General features: G+C 42.7%; 1 protein-coding gene across 4 annotated transcripts in view; it reads right to left on the bottom strand.

The window, feature by feature from the left end:
• The window catches only part of LOC144383665 (anoctamin-1-like), a 31,489-nt gene extending 5,205 nt beyond the window's left edge, over positions 1 to 26,284 (bottom strand). For 2 of the 4 annotated variants that reach the window (XM_078082129.1, XM_078082132.1), the window contains exons 1-18: positions 23,410 to 26,284; positions 19,377 to 19,751; positions 14,933 to 15,031; positions 12,676 to 12,827; positions 12,439 to 12,493; positions 11,712 to 11,760; positions 10,917 to 10,972; positions 9,894 to 9,935; positions 9,003 to 9,067; positions 8,056 to 8,190; positions 4,991 to 5,151; positions 4,128 to 4,210; positions 3,880 to 3,891; positions 2,885 to 2,959; positions 2,696 to 2,764; positions 2,408 to 2,609; positions 440 to 551; positions 285 to 342 (exon numbers count right to left, since the gene is read on the bottom strand). In XM_078082129.1, coding sequence (XP_077938255.1) covers positions 285 to 342; positions 440 to 551; positions 2,408 to 2,609; positions 2,696 to 2,764; positions 2,885 to 2,959; positions 3,880 to 3,891; positions 4,128 to 4,210; positions 4,991 to 5,151; positions 8,056 to 8,190; positions 9,003 to 9,067; positions 9,894 to 9,935; positions 10,917 to 10,972; positions 11,712 to 11,760; positions 12,439 to 12,493; positions 12,676 to 12,827; positions 14,933 to 15,031; positions 19,377 to 19,751; positions 23,410 to 23,514 — 1,905 coding nt within the window. In that variant the 5' untranslated portion in view covers positions 23,515 to 26,284. Of the gene's footprint in view, positions 1 to 284; positions 343 to 439; positions 552 to 2,407; positions 2,610 to 2,695; positions 2,765 to 2,884; positions 2,960 to 3,879; positions 3,892 to 4,127; positions 4,211 to 4,990; positions 5,152 to 8,055; positions 8,191 to 9,002; positions 9,068 to 9,893; positions 9,936 to 10,916; positions 10,973 to 11,711; positions 11,761 to 12,438; positions 12,494 to 12,675; positions 12,828 to 14,932; positions 15,053 to 19,376; positions 19,752 to 23,409 lie in introns of those variants that run through there. The other 2 variants (XM_078082130.1, XM_078082131.1) reach the window with 2 other exon arrangements.
• Between the last annotated feature and the right edge of the window lie 199 nt (positions 26,285 to 26,483).

Genomic DNA, 26,483 nt, shown 5'->3' with positions numbered 1-26,483 from the left:
GGTTAAGGACGGTTGATCCGTGAGAGCACCTGGCCACGACTTCTGTTCTGAACAAGTAACACTTGCAAAGATGATCTAAATATGAAGCTCAAAGCGGGCGGAGGTAATGAATGGTCTGTGTTTATCTGTATCGGTAGGAATGCACACACTTTTTCTTTTTGTTTAATTTATTCACACCTCAATTGTTTTGTCATGAGTGCTTTCACACAGAACGGAAATATTCCTTCACAAAACTTTTTGTTTTTCTGCAGTAGTGGTCTTTTTTCTGGGCAGGCTGAACTTACCTCTTCCATTCTGTAGGACTCAAACACATACAGGTAGCTCCCTGGTCTGCCGACCAGTCTAGAGGGAGGATAATGAAGAGGTTTAAAAGTGATGAAAGAGTGATTGAATACATTACAACAACAAAATGACACACTCAAGATACAATGAGACAAACCTTCCCCTGAAGAAAGCAATATAGATGATGGGGGTGAAAGCGTTGACAAACTTGAGAATGAAGGTCTTGAAGATCAGTCGTTCCTCAAAGCTCTTGTCGGTTTTAGGGACCTCTGAAAGCCAAGAGAACCTCATGCAGTGAAAAAAACGCACATAAGCTCTGACTGAAGGGGCCACACACGTCGAGTTAATATGTTGCAAAATGCAAGAGCTGGTGGACTTGATGTGAGAACTTTTAGAATACGACGTGAGAGCGGGTAGAACGCAAATTGTTTGAATTTGCCGTGAAATATTCACACGTGTGGGCTGGATGTCAATTCTGGAAAAAGAGGTGAGAGCTTTTTTCACAAAGTCACAGGCATGGTAAGAACATCACAATCATCACGCATTAAGCAACAACAGTCACTGAACAGTGAAAGTCTCATTGGGCGCTATTAAAAAGTATCCTCATACAATCATGTCTTAAGAAAATAGACGTTGCTTCTTTTTGCTTGTAAGTTGGAAGCAACTTAGGACAAATCATGCAAAAAAATAAGATTGACCACCATTGCTACGCTGATGACACCCAAATCTATGTAGCGCTATGACCAAACGACTATCGCCCCATAGATCTTCTGTGCCAGTGCATTGAGCAAATCAAAGACTGGATGTGTCAAAATTTCCTACAACTAAATGAAGACAAAACTGAGATCATTGTATTTGGTGCTAAAAAAGAAAGGTTTAAAGTAACCCAACACCTTCACTCTCTGTCCCTGAAAACATGAAATAAAGCCAGAAATCTGGGGATTATTATGGATTCAGATTTACACTTGGAGAGTCACATCAAATCAGTAACACAATCGGCCTACTACCACCTCAAAAATGTAGCACGACTTAGAGGGGTCATGTCAGCTCAAGACTTAGAAACACTTGTACATGCCTTTATAACTAGTAGGCTAGACTATTGTAATGGTCTCCTTGCAGGTCTCCCAAAAAAAACTGTCAGGCAGCTCCAGCTTGTTCAGAACGCTGCTGCTAGAGTTCTAACAAAGACCAAAAAATGTGAGCACATTACACCAATTCTTAAATCCTTACATTGGCTCCCAGTATGTCAGAGAATTCATTTCAAAATCCTACTGCTCACATATAAATCACTACATGGTTTAGGGCCAAAGTATATCACTGATATGCTTCCACTACATTACATTACATTACATGTCATTTAGCTGACGCTTTTATCCAAAGCGACGTACAATAAGTGCATTCAACCATAGGGTACAAACTCAGGAGAACAAGAAACAAGAAAGTGCAATTTCCTCAAATAAGCGAATTTACAATTTGCTATAGATGAGTGACGTCACAAGTACAATTTAAGTGCTGCAATTTGTTAGTCTTTAGTCGAGGTAGAGTCTGAAGAGGTGTACATAAGCCTTCAAGATCATTAAGATCTTCTGACACCAATCTGTTAGTGATTCCCAGAGTAAATACAAATCATGGGAAGCATCATTTAGTTACTACGCAACAAACAGCTGGAATAAACTTCCTGAAGATTTAAGACTTGCCCCAACTCTGACCACGTTTAAAACAAGACTGACAACTTATGTTCAGCTTCGCCTTCTGCTAAACTTTACCTACATTGCACTTTTAACCTCTGCCTTTAATTAAACAATTTAAATAAGATTTTAATTTATAATCTTATTTGCTGTTTTTAATTGTCTTTTAATTCCTGCATTTTATTTCACTGTATTGTATGAAATGTTATGATGTGAAGCACTTTGAGTCTGCCTCGTGTATGAAAAGCGCTATACAAATAAACTTTCCTTGCCTTAGTTAAGGAAAAGATTGTGAAGTGCCACTAGTTAATTCTGTGACAAATAAATGTGACAAAACTTCTCCATCAAATTGCAGTGCATGTATTTTTGAGGGGTATAGCTATGAACGCTGGACGACTGTCCTCATGGACATGTGACCGAGTGAACCAGTTGCTTACCTAACACGGTGAGCCATCGTGCCACAGCTCCGTACACCTCATCCAGTATGAGGATGACCACCAGGTTGATGATGGCCGCGGTGGTTTTGACCGTCAGCTGCGCGTTGCTGCGTGTGACCGGATTGGCGCTCATGTAGAGGGCGGCTTTGGTGGAGATCCGGTAAAGGATCACGCCAAACACAATGGCGAACGTAACACCGATCTGACAAGGAACGGGTCTTCAGGATGAAGGGGAAGGGAAACCGTCATTTCCAACTGGTTTTATGCAGAGAATGGCCTTCTTCTTACCATTAGCAGCATCATGACAAGGTTAGTCATGTAAGCTGGCAGGCGGTCTTGACATGTGAGCTTTTTAATCTAATAAATAAGAGATGAAAAACAAGTGTCACAGAATTGCACAACACCAACTGTGGGGCTGTAAACAGTGCTCATAAATACACACACACACAAAGTATTAAGAGCCTGCCATGTAATTACCTTGTGCTGTGCTTTTTGATCTTTGCTCGTAGACTTCTGCATGACCCGGAGTTCATACTCGGCCCTCGGGTGGTCCTGTGACGGTGGCACAAAACAAAAATGACAGGCACAGGCAGTGAAACGTGTTTATGGCCGAGGAAGAAGAGACTGGTCCGTCCAACAACGCTTTCACTGTATTCACACAATGGCTTCGTGAATCTGGCAGCATCCGCCTGAAGGTCAGCGAATAATCGCAGCACTTCAAGAGAGCAAATGTGACCGCAGAGTAAAGGTTGATAGCAGTGGTTCATGGAACGTGGGAGTGTCATTTATCTGTAGTCAACGATGTAATTAAGCTCATATTCTTACATTACTACCCTAAAAAGATGTGTCATGACTGGTGAATTAATGTAATTATCAGATATATTTCTGACATTTATCAGTAAAAACAATTTCCTCAATGTGATATTTGTCTTATTTATCGCTTGTCAACAGTTTTCTTCAGCCTTCCTCCCAGGTTCCACTCAGCGAGTCAGTCAGAGAAGCAATGTGAAGTCCTTGTGTGATCCCCCACAACCAACGAGACAGGCTTTCAAAAGATGAGAAGAGATGATTTTGGTCTCATGAACTGGCTGCTGTCATTTACCAAACAAACTGCAGCAATACACTTAAGAAATAGCATATTGCTGTTGAGTGGTTATTGAAGTTTTCCATATTAAAACTTGCGTTATATTATGGTCTGCCTCATCAAGAGGCTAGATACACACGCATAAGCACAAGCATGTATAGAATTGATTAATGCCATTTTAATTTTATTCTGTATAATTATTCCTTGGCTTGTTCTAATAACCAATACCTGCACTGATGGAGAAACCACTGATATGTTGTGCACCGTTGAACAAAGACTCCATTTGAAAATATCATTCATAGTAACTCTGAAGCTGTGTTGTCATGAGAAGCGGAAAGACTAAAAGAGTGAAGAGAGGATTTATGAAGGAAAGGGGATTCATCCAAACCTTCAGAGCTTCCTGTGAGAAATAAACCAAGAGACACAGAGAGAGAGAGAGGGGGTGTTAGTATAAACAGCAGCATCACATCATCACTTCCCTTTCCCTCCATGCATGCACGTGTTGAGGAGGAATTCAACGTGGTCTGAAAATGTCTCCAGGCATACATCACTTCCTGTCCTTCGCTGGAAGGCACCGAGTGGCGAGGGTACGCCAAGTGGAAATGGCCAACGGTTCTGTTATTTGGCACCACTCACCTCCTCATCCTCAAAGCCGGTCAGGTCCCATTCGTAGTTCAGCCTCATCTGCCTCCTCTTCCAGTGCTCCATGAACATTGCAGCTTTGAACCAGAGAGAATAGAGTTAGACCCTTTGTGGACGGGAGGTACTTTCTATTATGCGCCAACTCTAAACGCTGCATTTGTGTGAGCAGGTGCATCAGGAGGACAGTAGAAATAACAGGCACATTGTTAATCTGGACTACGGGATATTGCCTTTTGCTGTCAAACGGCCTGATTCCCTGCATGACGCCGAAGCCCGCGTCAATGTGATGAGTCAATGCAACTACAAACGGAAGGCAGGAAGCACCTGATACCGAAATCTAGTCCCGCAACCACCAGGTTCCAGGTTACTCTAGGACACATATGTCAAACTTGTGGGCCAAATCCAGCCGGCCCGCCGGATGACTTTGCTATTGTGAGAATTGCAGAAAGGTCCCCTTTACGTAAAGGGGACATACGGGAGGCTGGTTGTGCCTTTTTTTATATCAATTTGTTTTTCACCCCCCCCCCGTCGGCCGTGTCTTCCTGCGGTCGGGTGGTCTGGCCCGTGTTCGATGGAGGTGGGCAGTATCTGGCCCGAACCTGAAATGAGTTTCACACCCCTACTTTGTGACTGTACATTCTATTCTATGTCATTACTTTGATGGTTAAATACTGGGTCAATAAGTTGCATTGGGGAGCACAGAATTGGATTCAATTTTACAAATGGAAAAACGTTGTGTTTTTGATCAAATATCACAAACTTTAGCTCCTATTTTGCATTCCTAACAGTAACTACGGGCAACGTGGTTTAATCATGCGCCATGTATATTATTGTGTGCAATGTGTGCGTCCTCTCACCCCACAGCGCCATGAAGATGGAGAAGAAAACGGTGGCTGGGTTGTCGAACAGGTGGCTGGCCCGCGCGGTGGCACACGCCGAGCTCAGCTCCCAGTAGCTGCACACGCGGTCACACAGAGGACACATGGTGATGTTGTTCATTGTGTTGCAGATCTCCATGCTGGATAAGAGGACACACACACATCAAGCCACATGTACACAGACACATTTACTCTCACTAAGTTGAAACAAAAACGGCTCGATAATATAAAGCAAATATATTAATTTAACATTCAGTAGAGCAACAAACATTTTCCTGAATGGAACATGCATATTTTTGTAAAGAACCTTGTATTCACGGTCTGAATAAGACAATATCAAGTTTCCATCCATGAAAAATAGTATCAGATTCTTACATAGAAATTTTACATTTTATGAAGCATTTTGTCAAAAACTGTTCTTTCATTCATATGAAGTCTTCTTCAATTAAGTAGTGTCTGTCTGCAGAGCCCGGCCCTCTGCCTGGATCGCCTCTTTCCCGCTTTCTTCTCTGGCCCGTGTGAAGCCCTCAGCCAGTAATGTTCAGAAGCAGTACGACGAACACAGGGAATAGTTGGACGAAGACCAAAGTCTGCGATCAGCTCACATGGAGGAACACCGTTAGACAGGAACCAGAGGAAGCAGAAGATGTTTTCGTGGTCAGGGACAGAAGACGGAGGCGTGAGAGTGACCGAGCATTATGGCAGATCCAGCATGTAATAGAACATCAACAATGCTCTGTTATCTGTTAGAGAGAAACCTACCCTCAACCCTTCTGAAGAAAACAACTACAGACCGGTCTCGCTTCATCCCTTTCTGTCCAAAACCCTTGAACGTGCGACCTTTAACCAACTCTCCTCCTATCTCCACCATAACAACCTCCTTGACCCCCACCAGTCAGGCTTCAAGGCAGGCCACTCCACAGAGTCTGCTCTCCTTGCTGTCTCAGAGCAACTCCACACTGCTAGAGCCGCCTCTCTCTCCTCTGTCCTCGTCCTTCTGGACTTCTCTGCTGCATTTGACAGTCAACCACCAGATCCTTATTTCCTCCCTTCATTAACTGTCTCAGGCTTTGCTCTCTCCCTTCTCTCGTCCTACCGCGTAACCTGGCGAGGATCTGTGTCGGAACCTTGTCCTCTTACAACAGGAGTTCCTCAGGCTTCCGTCCTGGGTCCCCTTCTCTTCTCGCTCTACACCAACTCTCTCAGCGCTGTCATTCGCTCGCATGGCTTCTCCTACCACAGCTATGCAGATGACACACAACTAATTCTCTCCTTCCCTCCCTCAGACACCCAGGTGGCGGCACGGATATCTCCCTGTACTGACTGACATCTCTCAGTGGATGTCCGCCCACCATCTGAATATCAACCCCGACAAGACTGAACTACTTCTCTTTTCAGGAAAAGACTCTCCGACCCAGGACTTGACTGTCAACTTTGGCAACTCCGTGTTAACGCCCACTTTAACCACTAGGAACCTCGGCGTCACAATCAACAGCCAACTCTCCCTGACTCCCAACATTACTGCGACAACACGATCCTGTAGATACACTCTGGCTGCTCAGGTACTGATTCAGGCTCTTGTCATCTCCCGCCTGGACTACTGCCACTCTCTCCTGGCTGGTCTCCCTGCCACCGCCATTCGACCTCTGCAGCTCATCCAGAATGCAGCAGCTCGTTTGGTCTTTAACCTTACAAAATTCTCCCACACTACTCCACTCCTCCGCTCTCTTCACTGGCTACCGGTGGCATCCAGTTCAAAACATTGGTGCTCACGTACCATGCTGTGAATGGATCGGGTCCAGTTTACATCCCGGACATGGTCAAACCCGACATCCCAACCCGCACTCTCCGCTCTGCATCTGCAAAACTGCTCGTCCCTCCCTCACTGAGAGCAAAACACTCAACCAGATCACGACTCTTTGCTGTCCTTACTCCGAAATGGTGGAACGAGCTCTCTGAAGACAACAGGACCACAGAGAGCCTTCACAGTTTGTACCCTATGGTTGAATGCACTTATTGGAAGTCGCTTTGGATAAAAGCGTCAGCTAAATTCCATGTAATGTAACATGGTCCGATGCCTAGATTGGACTATGATCCATTTGCCTACCGAGGGCACTACCTTGCATGAAGAGTGAAAAAGAGGAGTAAGAGGAGAAACCAGACCGGAATGATATTTATTCATGATATTTATTAGTACTGTCAATATAAACGCAATTAATGTGGCCGATTAATGCAATATTTTAACGTAGTTAACAAAACGGCCGCTAGCTGCAGTAAGATACATCAAGAAAACAAACATGACGGTGCTTTCAGGGTCCGATCGATACTGCGAGGTGCGTCCGCTCCCCTCGCCATCCACGACTTAAATCTTTGGCTGCTCTCCAGCTTCGCCGCCTGCCAAGGGCTCCTTTTAGAATAACTTATTTCCCCGTTAAGATGGTTCAGCTACAGTAAAGAAAAAGGCACCGTCCCTCGCTCTTTAATCTCATGAAGTGCTCGGCAAGAACGACAGTTTTGTTTCTCCGACGCGACCTGAAACAAGCTCCATATCTCACGCGCTTGAGCGCCGCTCAGCATCTCGCCGTCGTAGACGAGCTTTGGCATGTTTGGCAGAGCGCCTTGAGCGCCGTATACAACCAGTATGGATCAACCGATTAACCAATCTGTTCGTTTAAATTGTTTGTGCTTCATCAATTAATGTTTCACATAACTAATGTGCCGCATCATACATATTTTTATATTAATTTCAAACTTTTCAAAATTGAAAATTAAAACCTTTTTATTTATTTATTGTAAATGACCTCTTGCGGCCGACCTGCAGTACCTTCGCGGCCCACCAGGGGGGCGCGGCCCACACTTTGGGAATCGCTGGTTTCGAATTTCCTCCGGCAAAATGCAATTTTTAGAGCATAAGGTCTCAAGATCCCACTGCACAAATTTGAAAAGAATCAGGTTAAATCTCTGGGAGGAGATTGGTCTTTTACAACTCTAAGAAATCATGATAATAGGCCATATAGGGTGTGTGTGTGTGTGTGTGTGTTTACCTTGGTATGTTGTCATTGACCGTTGCACATCCATAAAGAAACACAATGACCCCCACTAGAGAGGCAGGAATCAGCATCTGGGTATACAGACCCAACCAGGCAAAGTACAGGCCGATTTTCTCACCAAAGTACTTCCTAACAACACAAGACAAGAACAGTTTGCATTATATACACAGGCCTACAGTATTGCTATCAGGACACTGAATCTGAGCTGAACTGGTTTACTTGAGGAGAAAGCAGTGATTCCGACTGTAGACAAGCCGACTGTCAAAATGAAATATCTCTCTGATCCAGGAAGTCCAACTTGTGTCACAAATGATGCTTTAAAAGGCCTATCCGATGGCAAAACTCTTATTAAAGCAGAAAAAAGCACAGTAGGATATTAAAGGGTCATGCGATATAACCCATATAACAAGTAGAACTATGTGAATACAATGAATTATGTACCCCAGTAACACATAATACAACACAATACCTTCACTCATAGACAGCAACATCTTTAATGACTTATTTTATTAGCATTTATTTGGAAAACAATATAGTAGGGTAGACCTGAAACTCATACATACAGTCAGACCTGTCCAATGAGTTTCAGAGTAAAGGTCAAGGTTGATAAACCAGTCCAACTATGACCTGTATGACCTGTAACTAAACCTACATCAACGGATGGTCCTTTACTTTTACATCCCGGCCTAAAAAATATATATTTTTTAATATATATATATATATATTTTTTTTTTTTTCTTCAGCCTTTAAATTTAGTCTACAGCCACACTAGGCGTATTATTGTCTCATGAGCATGACATAAAACGCAACATAAAACTTGTTTACCAAATGAATAGACACGTTGTGACATCAGCCAAAAAATGCCAAATTCTCATTGCTCTATTTTTAGCTGTGATTTTACCACACAGAGAAAATTGGAAGTAAATAATATATGTCCTTACCTCACAAGTCCGATGGGCTGGTACTTGTAAAAGACACCATAGTTCGCCCACTCTTCATACAAAAGCTGAGGGTGACAATCCAAAGGGTTATGTTGGATCTTTTGCATAGCTTTATTGTACCGTTTAAACTTTTTACTTCCATTTTTGTCTTTTGGCAGAGATCCTCTTAGTTTCTCCCCCTGTTACATCCTACATACTTTGACTGTGTGGAAGTTCTTCAATTGTTTAATCTGTACTGTTGGTTGATTCATTTTCTTGATAATACTTCTGTGAGAACTGTATTTGTTGGGGACTATGTTCATTAGGGGATCCATGCAGATCTGGTATTTGTGGGACTAAGTGGCTCGTGCTTTTAACAACAATGGAGCTCTAGGGCACAGAAAAGAAGATAGTTCAAGCTTTGGACAAAACAAATATTTAAAGCTAGATGCTAAAGCTACAATCGCATCACCTGGAGATGGAGACAGAAGACGATGAAACGAAGGAACAACCCTGTTAGGTCTTCACTGTAGCGTAGAGGGGCTAGCGGTAGTTAACGATATTGTAAGTGATCTCCACAAGTTTAATGTAGGAATGTAATTCAATAGGTTATAGATCACCATCAAATTATCCAGAATCTCACTTGGCTTCACAGTGTTTGGTTTGTCCCTTATGGGCCAGAACCACCTTGAAGAGGACCCGCTCCATATGTAGACGTAAATGACTCATTCCAAGGGAACGAAAACACACATTAAATCCTTTTTATCAGGTGATTACAGACAAATGAAAACGTACCCAGTAATGTCATATTCAATTTTATGCCAATAGATATCCCTCAATGCTACATACTAGTACTACTACTACTACTACTACTAAAAATCGGAACATGTAGTTTAGAAACATCTTTCTCACCTTTCTATCATTGGGGACTGCGTTTTCCTCATTAATGTCTCCCTGAAAAGGAAAGAGAAACACGACCGCTGATGACTGCTGCACTTTGGGTGTGAACTTCTTTCGGTAATGCCATTGTTTCCCCTCATCTTCTAGTGTTTGCCAAAATGTGACTGATTACAAAGGATTCAAAACACAAACAAAGAAATTTGCTTGCTTGTTTTAATGGGATGAATGCATATTTTTCTGCAATTAATCGAATTTAATAATGAATTTAAAAAATGTTTTATTTTTTTAATTATTACTCCATGAATGAAAAGTGCAAAGCCATTTGGTTTACAAACACTTTACACAGACACGGTGCTTTTTAACCTTCGCAGTAGCAGTTTTGTGTAGATCTCAACTCAAACATTATTTTAATCGAATCAAATATAAAACCAAAGCAGTTTGCCACTGCCAGGGCATGAACGTTTTGTCTAGATTCTTATAGAAAAACAAGTTACCGTCGTAGTCCAGAGCCACAATCATAACATTATAACAAGTGAACATTTAGAACTAGGAACATCTTAGGTTATTGATAGGTAGACTATCTACCGTATTAAATATCTATGTTCATCAGCAGGTGTCCCTGTTAGAGTGAGATGAAGTGGTCCAGCACCAAGTACACAGCTGGGATTTAAATGTTTGTATTGGATTTCCTTTGGACACGATCAGCGGTACCTTTCTCATTTTTTCTAAGCCGCCAGTTATTTTCTGTTTCGGTTCATGTGAGCTTGAAGAGCAGTCATAGCCCCGCCCCCATATTCTCTTATTGCGCAATAAGAGAATATGGGGGCGGGGCTAGCGGGGCAACGGGTGATGGCGCCCAGTAACCAACATTTTTTTTCAAAAGGAAAACTGTGTTTATGTGCAATAAACTAATTTAAGCGTTAATGAATTGATGCGTTGGCGCAATAATAAAACTTTACCTGGGCCAGCATGACTAAAAACACGATTTACTGTTAGCATCATTAATATTAAGGTAGTAGCACGAGGAGAACTAACGTCATGTAGAGGATAAGCTGCTGTGTAGACGCCATGACCCAGGAGACTGGTGATCCCTGTGGAGAGAAAACAAACACTTTGGTTCATGTGGGTTCTACATATTCAGACCCACTCAGAAAATGTTACCACAACTGGGTCATTTAGGCTTGTACAAGTCTGAATTATATTACTTAACAATGTTAGACAACCTACCAGCGAAGTGTTGTAAACTACCCGTTATTGCACATGGAAGGAAGCTTATGATACCCCCAAAAAGAAGGGTAGCAAGCAACAAGTCCTTCGTTTCATGGGTACATTGACACACAGTGACTGGTGTGGGCTGGCTATGTTTCAAAAAGGTTGTCAAAGCAGAGTTAGTTCTCCTGTTCATCTTTGATCTCTATTTGGTCGTAATTGCAGCAACTGCAGAAAACGCATTTACGTCTCGTTAGATTTTCACGCTTTTACTTTTTTTTGTGAGTTTTGTTTGCCTAGTGGTGTTGCCTGTTTCTCTCCCTCTGATTTGCGGTTTAGTTTAGGACTCTTTCTGTGTTGCTCGCTCTCTTTCTCGCTTCCTTCGGTAATCCGTGATTTATTTGCAAAAAACTGGATTTGGTGTTTTTATGCTGATAGCTACTTTAGATGTCAATAAATCACTTTTGGACGTTTACTAAATTATTTTTATTTCTTATTAATCAAAAGTGAGTTGGACTATCAGGCAATGGGAATTGGGTAGGAAAATTATTAAAATATGCAAGAATAACATCATTGAATAACGTAAAAGTGACATAAGAATGATTTGAGGTCCAGACTCACCCATACTGTACTTGGCCTTGCATTTTGTTCTTTTTAGTATTTCAAAAACCTGAAAGGAAATGATAAACAGAATTTATTCCACATGCAACAAAGATATCTATAGACAATATTCTACTGGGATATCGAAGTGTAGACTAACAGAACAATGATCTTCTAATTTACAATAACAAAATATCCTGAACCAAACTGCAGCGGAAAAACGTTTTGACCCTCGGGGGACTGAAAAACATTATCTTATGCATTACGGTCGCTGGTATTACCACGTGGTTAACGTCAAATTAAATCGAAAGTTGGGTTTAGAAAAACCTCATTCTTCCGCTCAAAATAAGAATGTTTGATATTTTATTTAAATTGTGGACGTAAATTAAAATAAGTCAACATGGAGTGCTGCAGGGATGAAACATTTATGTATGCAAACAAAAAGCAAAAGGATTTATGATTTTTCTAAAAGTATTTTCTGTTGCAAAAAATGTTTTGTAACACATTTTTGTTTAGCAAGCTAATTGTCACAAATGAACACAAATTTCCAGTTTTTTTAAACGTAATCGGTGGGAAGAACTACTTGAGGGAGTCTGACTTTTGAAAATGCCAACTCATTGCTGTGTTTTGGTGTCACTCTGACTTCAACTTACACAGGACACGACGAAGGATCCGATGTGATTAGTCTTGAATAAAAGGACATTTTGGTGTTGGCAGATACTTTGCAGACAATCACGAGTGAACTTACTATTGAACTCCTGGTTTTGCTGTCGAAGAAGTAGTCTTTGTCTGAGAGATCAAACCTGTTTGTTAAAAACACATTTGTTAAATGTATACTTAAGTTTAGACAAGCTACTATTGCGTACCACAGTAAAAATGTACTTTTTTAAAAGAACTGATGCTCTTCACAATTTGGTGGATTGACAAATTCATTAGCCTACAAAGATACAACTTTATTCCATGAAAGCGTTAGAGATGCACTTACAGGTGCTGTTTCTCTCTGGAGAAAGTGTGTGACAGGTGTTTGATGTTCTTCGGTTGGTGTTCCTCAACTTGAGGGTGGAGAGGTTCAACGACTTTACTGACAAGGGAGCTAATCTTCTCCACCACACCACGTAACTGCTTGACTTCATACACCTAGAAACGGAAGGGTGCAAATAGGGTGTAAAAACTCACGGATCTCGGATTGGATGAGCACTCAGCTTTCAGTAATCCCCTTTTCACGTTATTGTATCACCAATACAAATTTAATATCTATCATCCTTTTGCATCATTTTGTTGTTTTTGTATTTTGTTCATGTACATATTATAATTCTTTTCTCTACCATCCCAAAATTAATTTATGCTGCTCTGAAGTCAGTGTAAACCAAAATAGACCAAAATATTATTCCTTTACTTTGTTATAATAATTTATAGTCATGTATTGTCTTATAAGATACAATTTAGAGAAATTTGGAAAATCCTGTCATTGGTAGTTTCAATGATATTATTCATCACATACTACCAAGAGCTATTATTAGGTTGTTAAACTGCTCGGGGAACTGCTAACAGGGAAAATAAGTTATTCTAAAAGGAGCCGAAGATTTAAGGCGTGGATGGCGAGGGGGGGCGTCGGGAGCGGACGCACCTCGCAGCATCGATCGGACCCTGAACGCACCGTCTCCATCTTACTGTCAGAAAGAACAGCAGCGAGCGCGTAGAAAACTCCTTCGAGTGCGAGCAGAGATTCTCCTCGCGAGCAACGAAGTTCACGTCTCGCAAGCGAGCAAATACCTCGCGGAGACGGACTTTTGCTCGCGGATGTTTGATTTTGGTTAAATTCTTAAGGTCATTTAATTATCCCTAGTTTATGTTTTGATCAGAGTTGTGATTACAGGTTTTCGGTGGGCCGCGAAAGATTTTCAGATTTCAAAGTGGGCCGCGGCGTTCTTGAGTTTGGGAACCGCTGGTCTAACAAATATAAAAATGTTCACCTTCATGGCCTGAACCTGAATCAACAGCATCACTCCCTTCACAGCCAAGTCTGGAAAGAATCTTATGGAAACATGTTGAAAACTATCCTTATGGGTAAAAACCCGATTTGTACAATTATGTGAGCACCCTCAGCATAGACACATAATAATCAATTTGTTCAAGAGCACCTTTCATGCTGAAGCACCAAATCCTTTTCAGATTAAAGATGCTACAGAATTAAAATTGCTCTTACATTACTCTAAAGTATGGATTTCAGCGGTTATTTAAATCATTCAGTCCATGAACTACTGAAAATACTACCAGTCAAGGACGACGTATCAGTTAACTTTAACGTTACATGCTGTTTCTTTTTGAAAATAAATCTCTCTAAATAAATGTTTAACAGGCACATACTTCTGTTTGTAATATGCACAGTGGCCTTTTCACACTTCTACGTTCTGCACAAACTAGGCTCTATACAAGCATAACCCCAACATGGGGTCACCGACTAACTAGGAAAACAATGACTGTACTGCATAGTAGTGATCGTTCGTGAACGATTCGTTCATTTTGACTGAATCCTTACAAGGACTCGGGAGTAACGAGTCCTCTCAGAGACATTCGTTCATTTTCTCGTGGCCGCATATTGGGACTGTTGCATAGTCTCAGTCAAGGAAACAGAAATGATTCGTTCAAACCCGAGTGGGTTTTTCAGGTACGGGTCTTTGGATCCTTTTTCATGTGACCTGCAAAGGCTCAGAAGAGGAAACCGAAAGGATTTGTTTACCTCGTTCACTTTTGCGTGATTAGCTTCAGCAAGACATAAATGATATTTGTTCACAAGTAATAATTACAGGTTTCGTTGTTTTAGCTTTTTTGTACTTTCCTTAGTCAGTGCAGCGTAATTGTTTCGATAATTAAATGCTAGTGTGATAATAAATGACCATTTCAAACCATCCAAACTGTCATAACGAATTATTTTAATGCAGGAATTTCTTTTAAATTAGTATCTTCTGTCTTACATGCAAGAACCCACATGAGAATATGATACGTATTTGCAGTGGCCGTATTTGGGCCAGGGAATTGGCTATTATATTCGGATCGTAAAATTATTCGAATTTTCCGAATATTTTAGAGTAATCCGAACTTCCCATCACTACTGCATAGTTACATTATACACATACATAAAGACAGAAGCAAAGTTAGGGTACTTTGAATATTGTTGAGAAACAAAGTGTCTCCTTTATTCTTTACCCGGGACAAAAAAGAAAACAGACAGTGAGTCTTACCTTCTTGGTGGGCATCTTCAGCTTCATCAACTCAGCCTCTCGACAGAGGATGTTCCACGGAGCATGAATCTTGACAAAGCTCACCCCGGAAATCTTGGTCTAAGAGACACAGACAGCAAACTACCCCTTAATGCACTTTATGTCATTGGAAATACAAAAGGGAAACCTTCTGAAATGGATTAAATGTCAAAAATCTGGAAAAAGACACACCAGGGGGGGCAAGCAAGACCGTAATCCATGTGGACTATCACTGGAAAAGGTTCTACAGTCCCCCTTTCTGTTGGACCGTATGTCTTCACTGCCAACGTTATTGTCACAGCCACATTGTCAGATGTTGAGCAGATAAAAGGATCGGTGATTCGATCTCGACGGTAACTACTGTAACCAGCGAAATTATAAATAGTAAGTAAATAGCTGTTTTTCAGCACAAAATAGTTGTAGCCACCAAGCGTTGTGTATCGCATTTCCAGAGAAAAATAGTCGCTGTACGTGCATGTAAACAGCAACGGGCCCCACCTCATTCATTCACATCGCTCATGACGTCCACCATAATTGTCCAGTTGCAAAAGCTCGCATTGCCCGAAACTGATCATTTGTGGGATTTCCAGGTTTCACAGTTTGTTTTTTCTATAGTTTTGGGGTCATTTGGAAAGACACAATATCTCCTTGAGTTCGGTTAAGTGTAATTCTAGATTCTTGCAAGCTGTAATATTGTGGAAGCATTTCAGACATTGTTGAAAATAGGCAGCCTTGTGTTAAACTCTGTTGTGTGTTTTAATAAAAATATGGATATCCAGCACCAGTGTATCAATACATTATTAGGAGATGAATTAATAGCAGAGGTGTCAAAAGTATTCACATTCATTACTCAAGTAGAAGTACAGATACTGGGGTTTATAAAGACTCCTATAGAAGTTGAAGTATCGACTCAAGCTTTTTACTTAAAAGGGTTAGTAAAAGTATAAAAGTACTGGTTTCAAAACTACTTAAAGTATAAAAGTAAAAGTAATGTAAGAAATTCCATTAAGGACAAACTCTTAATGCGTAACCTCGCTCACACAACACGTCAGTCCGTTACAATGTGATCACAAGGTGCCTGCAGATCACGTGACCTGCCGTTGGGATGGTGGAAACAACAACAACAACAAATGTCTCTGACTTAAACAGATAAAAACAAAACCCATTTTCCAGTGACATGAGTCACACACACGTTGTTCGCATTGATGAGGTAGACTGCAGTGTCTCCTCAGGTTCACTACGTCATGGGGGGGGGTCTGACTTTTTATGGGGTGGGGGGGTGCACCCCTGTTTATAATGATGGGAAACGCTGAACTGGCAGCGGTCAGTTATCAAAACATTGGTCAAAGAACCAGAATGTTCAGGCTTCATGAGCAAATACAGAATCCCTTTGTGTTCATCTGCAACGCCGCATTAAGACACACGTCACTTTATTTAATACGCTGCTTGCAAGTCGCTGTGTTGTGCCGGACTCTCAATCAAACATTTAGGACAAACCCACGGTCATGAAGATACTCATCTAACGTTACATGGAATCGGCGTGAGGAAGAGGAGGAAGAGGAGGAGGCTCCATGTCGCTAAATACCAACTTTCCACCGACCACTTTTCCCACCCGGTGTCGCTCCGATCTGCCGCCGCATCGCGGAGGAAACCAACCGGGTGTCTGGATGCTAAATGTTTATACTTCTCATCCAAACACAATCAAATGCACTCCGTCCGCATAGCAACATTTATCTACAACAAGCCGGAAGTAACGAGGCTGTTTTTAAAATGTAAGGAGTAGAAAGTACAGATATTTGCGTGAAAATGTAAGGAGTGGAAGTAAAAAGCCGTCTGAAAAATAAATACTCCAGTCAAGTATAGATACCCAAAATTTCTACTTAAGTACAGTAACGAAGTATTTTTACTTCGTTACTTGACACCTCTGATTAATAGAATATATTAACCTATCAATGGTTGCTCCTAGTTAACTGTTCTCCAGCATTACACTGGGCTCAGCCTAGTTTACCGCCTGTGCTCACCAAAACAGACCAGAGTGGGCATTTAACCTTGCGCCCAGTTTCAGGAAAATAAGAATCAAGGCCTTCCATGAAGAGACTACCTCAGGTCAGCCCTGCTGTGCAGGGCCTTATTTTCTATTTATATGCTGGCATCAGGACATCTTATACATAGGCAGAATATCACTTACACACTACAGTTTTACGCCCATATGTATACACTAATATATCTGAGCTGCAACCCTGCAAGTGGATGTCTCCTAACTTCTTAGTTAGCTGTGTCGCTACTAAAAAAGGCTTCTTGTGAAAGTGCTTCACCGGTAGTGAATTACCAGCATTTCCTCTTCAATCTATCGTCTGATCAACTTCCTGTACACATGTGTTCGTCACTCTACATGCAAAGCCAGATTTCCCTTAAAAAAGAACTCCTCCACCACCTGAGTCATAGTTTACCTCGGTGGACGCACAAGGGACATGGATAAGACAAGGGGAGGCAAGAGGACAAGAGATCTCCGTGAGAGACGGATGAGAAGGAGGAGGAGAGGTTTACGGAACCGTTGCAAGGACGTAGCAGATGTCACATCCTGAAGGCCTGCATATTGTCCGTCACCTGTTCCTCTGTCCTGATGAGACAAGCTTCCTAAAAATCTCCAAACACAGGAAGTCTGGAGGGAACCCAAATGTGTTTGAAAGAGCACATTTGGGTGTCCAAACCTCCTCTGCAATGCTTCAAATGGTTCTCCCAACATATTTTTGCCAGCACCACATTTTTTTAAAGGCGGTGGAAAACACATCAAACTGTATTTGATGCAAAAAAAAAAATCCTTAGAAACACCTTGTAAGCCATATCTCCAACGATATGTTTAGAATGCAAAAGAGTAAAAGTATATAGACGCCTCCAGCAGTAATTTAGTCAGTGTGCAGAATACGGTGGTCCCAGACCCCTTGATTCAAGTTGCCTCAGTAGCAACATTTGAGTACAGTGCTCAGCTGTTGTCTGTGTTACAAAGGGAAACCTTCAGTTTTATGAATCAGAAGAGATTCTGAAGTCAAGCCAAGTAGAAGTGCAACGGATCATAAAACTCATTTTTTTATTGTTTATTTTTAAAATGCTAATAAAGATTATATTCTTATCCCCAATGATGCACAACCTAAGTGACAACCTTAAACAAGTTAAGAAAACAACAGTAACATGACATTGATTTGGTTTCCCACCCCCACCAAAGCGAGTGGGGGGACTCTGAGGTCCTTAATCAATACAGATGCGGTTAAAAAGTTGAAACGGGATATTTGTGAGATTCCAACAGCTGTGTATGCAGGTTACGCTTCACCACAAGCCACAGAAATAGACTGGAAGCTAGGGGGTCTCAAAGAGACTAAAAAGGACACCGTCACCCACCCCAACCCCCCTATCTCTGGTAATATATTTAAGTGTCTGGTCCAGGAGACGGGAAAAGTGTCAATAAAACGCTTCTAAAAATGTTTGTGTGGACGGTTATTGGGGCTCCTCAAATGTCATATTTCCACTTCCAACTTATGCAGAATGCACATGCTGTCCCAGGAGACTGAAAACATAGAAATACATTGTGACAATAACTAAACTAAACTGTGGCAGCCTGCCGTTCTCTAATTTGTCCCAGTCCATTCTCATATTGGAGCAGAAATAGTTCCCTACTTCTCAAATAGGTTGGCCACGTGGCCCCTGTCTGTTAAATTTTCTTCCACTTTATGTTGCCAGGTGAAACTAATTTCAACTACTTTATAATAGAAATTGAGTTGCTTACTTGGGCCCATTCCACCAAACTCTGTTTTCCATAGAATGTGCCTGTTATTTAGAGTCCAAATGGTAAATTTAACCAATAGTAAATGTAAAAGTGATATCTTCTACCTTATATCATATCCATAAAGTATCTTGGTTTCCTCTCTGCATATTTAGTGTTTGACTGATTGTGGTCGTCCGTCTGATCATTTTGCTTTGCAGTTCAGACAAACATGCTTTTTATTCCCTACACAACATCACGGTGGTCACACCCGATCATCCCTCCCAGCCCCCTCCCTTTCATTACAGACACTATCAAGTACAGCTCTTATGTGAAGGGGAGAAGGCGTAACAAAATAATAATAATACATTTTATTTGCATAGCGCTTTTCATAACACTCAAAGGCACTACATTAAAATCATCAAATCGGAAAAAAAGCTGTACATTAAAAACATAGATCACACTCCACATGCACATACTTTTTTTTTACATTTTTATCTTTTATTCATTCATTTTGAAACTAACCCATAGCCTTACTTTGTATTATATTTTTGTTATATGTTGTCTCACAGTCTGGTGTTATGCACCAACCACCAAGTCAAATTCCTTGAGTGTCTGACATATTTTGGTAATAAATGTTTCCTGATATGAATAAAGAAGTAAACTCACCTCCTCGTCTTTCTCCAGCTCCAACCCCATGTCCCTCAGTTTCCCCTCAAACTCCTCCCTGCGGAGAATCTTTTGATCCTCGTGGCCATTGAGGGTCTCTGCTGGACAGCCCAGCTCCACGTCGACCCCCGAAGGCTCCTTTGCCCTTTGTCCTTGGTGCTGTGGGATGTGCCGCTCGCGGCTCTGGGGGCCACGCCGGAGGCTGCGGGCCACGGCGTTTTCGGTCAGCAGGTGGGTCGCCGGTCGGCCGGAGCGCCCCGAGGACGGCTTCTTGGAGGGGTAGCTGAGGACGTAGTCCACGCGCCGCTGACCATCCAGGAAGAAGAGGCCGTGTTGGCACAGCGAGCTCTCCTGGGGGGTTAGGGCCTTCAGCAGCTGAGTCAGAAGGGGGGGGGAGAGATAAAGAGTTGGCAGCCAAGATGTTTCCCTGAGGAGGCTTCATGTCTATAATATTGACATTGAGTTATAGCGGATCTAGAGGTGTACAATATTCTACAGAAAATATCCGTAAATATACTGTTGATCTATTTTGATATATTTTCTGATACTCTTGGATGTTTATTATTCCCGCAACCATATTAGAAGACTATATGATATTGTGGCCTTTTAGGGGGACATCAAAAAAATATTTTTAACTAAATTGTCAGTATCATTTATTTTTTAATTTTTCAACCAAGCCCTCAATAGTATTTGAAATAAGAGAAAAACATTTTAACACAAATAAATTCTCCTTGTGTTCAAAGTCTGATCAAATGTTCTCCTTGGGGGATTTTCTGGAATGTTTGAATGTTCTCATTGTTCAGGTTGACCCGGACAATGACCCTGTAAGTGGACTGTTTCACTCTGAACTAAACTCAAGAGTTGGCAGCTGTGAAATAGGGCGTCATAGATATGGGTCCCTCTGTCTATTTACACACACAGAGCAACATCAGTTGTAATGTTTCCGGCCATTGGATGGAATGTACATATGTATTTTTTGCATGTACAGCGGACCCGACAAACATCTGTCAGCGGCTTGGAGGTTCTTCAGCAACTGGATTGTGTCAAACAAACAACCTTCCATACCTAACGTCAGTAACTTAACCCCGGTTGCCTTAAGTGACCCGAACGTAAATCTAAGCCATTAAAAAGTGATGCTAAGGGGGCGGGACTAAGCCTCCATATGGCACTACCCGGAAATGAGGGGTTAGAATCAATGCCCCGCTACGTTCACAAGCTGCTCGTCTGCTTGCTGTTCGCTGCTGGGCAGACAGCGTACAATAGTCTCCTTCACGTCGGCTGCTGAACAGTGCTAATGCTATGTTCACATCAAACCCTGAGCAGATCAAAATCAAACTTTCATTTGTTCTTGCAGATTTTAACAAACTAATCCAAACCGTTCAGCCTGTGCAAGCTCAGAGGGCTTAACAGCCTGTACACATGTGACATCCTCTATCCCGAAACCCTCACATCGGCACAGGAACAACTCCCCAAAAAATGAAAAACCCTTCAATTTGGAAAAAAAGGGAAGATTGACCTCAGGGAGAACGAGAGGATCCCTCTCCCGGGATGGACCGACTACAATGTACAGAATGAACAAGATAAAAGATGCACAATACATACGACAGAAATTATTCAAATATTGCGAGTAGTAAGCCAGCTGTACCGCAGGACCACTCCAGGGACAACCACCATCAGATGGAACCACCATCAGATAGAACCACCATCAGACGGAACCACCATCAGATAGAAACATCATCAGATGTAACCACCATCGGATGGAACCACCATCAGATGGAACCACCATCAGACAGAACCACCATCAGATGGAATCACCATCAGATAGAAACATCATCAGATGTAACCACCATCAGATGGAACCACCATCGGATGGAACCGCCATCAGATAGAACCACCATCAGATGTAACCACCATCAGATGGAACCACCATCAGATAGAACCACCATCAGATGGAACCACCATCAGACGGAACCACCATCAGATAGAAACATCATCAGATGGAACCACCATCAGACGGAACCACCATCAGATAGAAACATCATCCACAAAAACATGAGAAAGAAGCCCACAAAGAATGGATACAATGAATTATGGGAAATTGTTCAGCTGAAGATGTCTGGAGGTCATCCGTAGGTCAACTGAAGGCTCTTTGTGGATTCCATGAATTATGGATTTTAACTTCTTAAGACGCTTAAATCTGCCGGTGAAGTTTACGTTTGGATTAACCCTTATTTTCCCTTCTGCTTTGTGGGAAAACATCTATATATTTTCTATAATTTAGATGCATGGATCCAAATGATGGTTTTGGGAGTTTGGGGGGGGGCAGTCCTGTGGCCATCAGTCTGTGACCCGTCCCTGTACATTCTATATGAGACATAAATAGTGTGTGAATTATGAGCTGCGCCATACAGTATTTCTCCCTATGACGTCTACTCATAAGCCTCTGGAAAGGGGAACACCCAGTTTACACTTTAATATCCGTTTAGTACCTTGTCCCTAGGGGGGTTCTAGCTGGTCCCCATGTGGGATCCAGTTCACAGTTGGCCAAATACGTCGACATTCACAAAGAAGATTATTTTAGAGTGTGAAAAAAGACCTGCTTAGATTTCTCAGGACATAAAGCTGCTATTCATTTTACAGAAACACTTAATATATTGCAGCTATCTTTGCTTTTTCCTTCACAATGACCCTTGAGGTGGGAAAATTCTGTTCCCTTTACTAATTCAGCTGGAGGAGAAAAGAAAACCAATAATCCATCTAATAAAACCAATGCTCATCTGTCTAGAATTGTGTGCTTAAAAAAGATCTAAATTGACTATTATTTATAGTTATTTATAGTATTTATTTAAAAATAGTTTTATTTACTTGTCTGAGGTCAAAACATAGAAAGAAGAAAACAAGTCGTTGAAGTAGATCCAAATGATGGTATCTAATATAAAGTGAATACTGACCACCGATACTTTATCTTTTAAGCCAGTAAGAGAATAATTCTGATGTTGTTGTTTTTTTATGACTCAAATTATACCACAGCAATGATTAAAACATTTTAAGTCCATTGATAGCCAAAAGAAAGTCCCGACTGTAATGTTACAGAGCTGTCCAATTAGTGTCATGACGTCTGCAGGTAAATGTGTCATGGATGTATAACACTGCGAAATGTGATAGAAGGAATAACTTATTTTTGATACCAGGAGATAAGTAAGGCAAAATAACAATTCGACAGTGCAACAGTAACAGTAACATTCTCAACACTGTTGCTAACCATTACTGTATAGCATTGGTATATTTGTATACATATAAATGTTTTCACAGATAAAACAGGGACAGAAAACATCCCCCACATCTTTTTATGTCACAACAAAAGAAGAGAAATGTTTTTTGTTCCGCAGTTGTTGGTTTGTTGGCGCGCACACTGTGATGTTTCACAAAGGGAGTCCCGGGTCTCCTTCATTTTTATGAGCCCTCTGCTGCGCGGACCACCAAAGAAGTCCCATATTTTAGCTGCAGTTAAGTGCAGGGAGACGTCTCCCGTCAGTGAGCACAACGACCTTTTTGCTTTTGATCTTCCTCGTGGGTGAAGGCAGCGATGGAGGGCCAGGGTGCGACGTCAGCGGGTCACGTACGTCACGTTTACTGCTTGGCGTTTGTGAGTAGAAGGCAGCTGGCATCTGAGATGTGGCGCATGAAAGTGCTTCAGTAGTATGTGTTGTACTGCCTGTGCAACGGTGCAAAGTCGAACTCTGGACCAGAAAATGAGCAAATCCCTGAAATATTGTGTCCTTTGGCCTCAACGTTTTATCAAATCCAAACATTTCTCTAAGGCCTATAAATATCTATTAATGTTTTTGGGGGGTAAACATGACTGGGATATCTTGTTTCTTTTTAAATTGTTATTGTTTTTTATCCTGAAATAAAAAAATACTACCATCCCAAATCACAGTATACTTGATGTCTCCTGGATATTTGTGACGGGTCCACAACTGTCCCTGAAAAGACGTCTTTTCGATGGTCGGGTTCCTTCTGTCACACTCACCTTAAACTTGCCGTGGAAGATGACGTCTTGTAGAAAGTGCGGGGCCTGTTGCTCCGACCCGGGGGTCGGAGGGAGGTCGCCTCTCCCTTCTGCTTCCTCGGCCATCGTCCAGGTGGAAAGCAGAGACGGCGGGGAGATGTTTCCACACAAAGTAGTCCGCCTTGTGCTTCTCCTCCCGCCTCCTCTCCGCCTGTGTCTTCTGTCACAGACGTTCTATGATATCACCTGGCGTGAAGAGGCCCCTCCCCCTCTCCTCTTCTCTCCTCCTCCTGATCTTCCAGCGACCTGCCACTTCCCGGTGGCTCTGCTGGTCGTCTCCCGTTAAAAGCCCCCGCGCGTTCGCGGCCAGAGGCAAACCGCCGCCTTGTTACTTGAGAAGCTGCCCGAGAGCCAAGATCTAAACTTAGACAACGATAAAACCCTGATGAACACGAGGCGTCCTCCCTCTCTCCCTCCCGTCTCCACACACACACCCAACCTCTCGTCCGCTCTGCATGTTACAAGAAAGGACAACATGGCGCAGACATTCCCAAACCGCTCCCTCATACGGCCGGTCAACACAAGTATGTCCGTGTGTGCTACGTGACGCGAGGCTGCAGACTGAAGGGAACCAAAGCTCAGCTCTGAGGACCCGTAGTGATCCAGTGACAGGCAGCAGAAGAGGCACAGCCAGGAAAACACCCCCAACGTGGGGGGACAACGGGGGGGGGACAGAAGCTTTGCGCTCTACTCGCCACACATGAAACCCACAGCAACAAAACTGCTTCTTCGCCAGATGGTTATGCAGTCAGTAGTGGGACGCTGTGCGTGCAGATCAGCCCAATTCCTCGTTATGCTTGCATGTATGTATGTATGCATGTGCGTATGCATGTATGCATGTGCGTATGCATGTATGCATGAGTGTATGCGTGTATGCACTGGGCGGCACGGTGTTACTTGGTACTGTTGCCTCACAGAAAGAAGCTCTTGGGTCCGTCTGCTTTATTTGTGAAGTGATCATGCTCTGCCGCCAGGTTCTCTCCGGATGCTTCCTTGTGTGAGTGGAGAGCGAGTGTGTGTCCGTCTCTGCAACCAGCTAAGGATAAGCGGCACATAAAATGAAAAGAAATGTTGGTGAATCACACCTTTTTGTACATATTTCTGTTTGCATCACACTATTCCTCAATGGCCGACTCATCACTTCTCCTGAGCGACTGTTAGCGTGCTTCGGTAAAGCCATCGTACGCACGTGTTAATGATGCATAGCTGAAGTTCTCAGGTCCTCTGGTGTGTTTGGCTGACACAGCCAGGGGGTTAAAGGTCAGTTTCAGAGCACCGTCTTACCGGAATACAAACATCCCACAGGCGAGTCCTCTTGAACTATCGTCCCCCGTGTGTAACCAACTCGACAACGCCAGACTGCTTCGACACAACGGTCTGTTCTGTGTCTGTTGTTATCGCGGTTTGCTTTTCTCTGTGAGCGAATGCTGCGTTCAACAAGGTCACGGCAACAAAACGAGGAGGGAACGAGATCTCCTGATTGCGTGTTTTTGGTCCTGTACTTGGGAGACGCCACAGTAGCTCGTATTATTTTCCTCTCAACCAAACCAATTCACCGCCGGAAATAAAAGAGCACATTTGTTTTTAATCGGTGTTGCCGTTGACGCTCGGTCCGTTGTAGTTGTTTCGTCCCTCTTCGTGGTCTTGTTTCTCTGCTCCGTGTCTCTTTGGAATTGTTTTTATGTTGAGTCTCCTCTCCCGCCATTTTTGTTCTGGGTCCCGTAGGGCCCGTCCAGCAATCCGTCCGCGTCCATATTTCCGGACAGCGTGGGACGCACTGACGGCTCCTGTGGTTTCCAACACCGACATTCGGCAATTGTCTGCCTGTGTTTTCACAGTGACAGCGGAGAGAGCGAGAGATGGGCAGGAAATGTGGGGCACGAGAAAAGGGGAATGACATGCAGTCAAATGTCCTCTACTCTGCAGCTGCATAAGGAATGTTTAGGACGGACGTCCTCCAGGATGCATCTGTGTGGATGAGGGGACGTTTTCTTCCCACTGATGCATAAAACTGCATGAATGTATATGAACACGGAACAGTCCTAGTAAGTGACTTTATTGCAGCAATTGTTAGCTTTAAAAATGGAGGCCGGGAAATCTGTGAACTCTTTCCTCAAGTATGTTAAAAAGTGACTAAAACACAAAGCTCCAAGTGAATTCTGGGTCTATATTTCTCTTTGAAGCTGTTCCAGGAAACTGTCCCTTCTTGGCGATTGTTTACTTTGTGAGAACCGAGATCCAGAAACTTTCTGCACAACCTCTTATTCCTGACACTTCAGCCCCCGAATGCTTACGTAACAGCAGCAGCAACATCCGCACCCCGGTGTATTTTTAGACTTTCAGAGTTAAAAACAATATACAGGGAACGGAGCAAAAGGAAAGCAGGGACCTTGTAGAGCACACGGAGTCGAGCTCCCGGGGGGCCTCATGTGTCGGACTCGATGCTGGGAGCAAGACGCTGGGGTCGAAGGTCGGTCCTCCGAGGAAAGCGAAGGAAGTGGTGTTTGTGTTCACATACTGTGAACTCAGCGTTCACAACAGCAGTGGCCCGAGCTCTGTGCAGCCCAGTGAAATTAAGTGGGTTAAGAATAATCGGGCTCTCACAAGCTGGTGGTGACACGTCCCCCTGTCCTCCGTTTGGGATGCTTTACCGAAACCTCAAACAACAAGGGTTACTTACTACGTGATAATAATAATAATATATCCACACACATATAGAGAGAGAGGAGCACTGGCCTGTGATCTGTGGTCTCTCACTCGGGCCTGTTGAGTGGGAGCAGCTGTCCTGCGCTCCACTGAAGAAGTGCTCCGTCTTTTCACTCTGTTGGACGTGAGTGGAAGCTCATGAAGGACATCCGGTAGATGTGGCTGAAAAAGTGCCAACAAGCCGGACTACTTCCCATGCGATAACGTGTTGAAGCACTTTAACCCTCAAACTCAGAAGATAATAAATCACATTTTTGTGGCCGAATGTTCACAAAAACATTTCTAACAATTGATCTAAATTCCAGAGATGTACGAGAGCAGCTAAATGA

Source organism: Gasterosteus aculeatus, chromosome X (assembly GCF_964276395.1).
Source record: "Gasterosteus aculeatus chromosome X, fGasAcu3.hap1.1, whole genome shotgun sequence".
Classification (NCBI taxonomy): domain Eukaryota; kingdom Metazoa; phylum Chordata; class Actinopteri; order Perciformes; family Gasterosteidae; genus Gasterosteus; species Gasterosteus aculeatus.
This window is presented reverse-complemented; position numbering and strand designations above follow the sequence as displayed.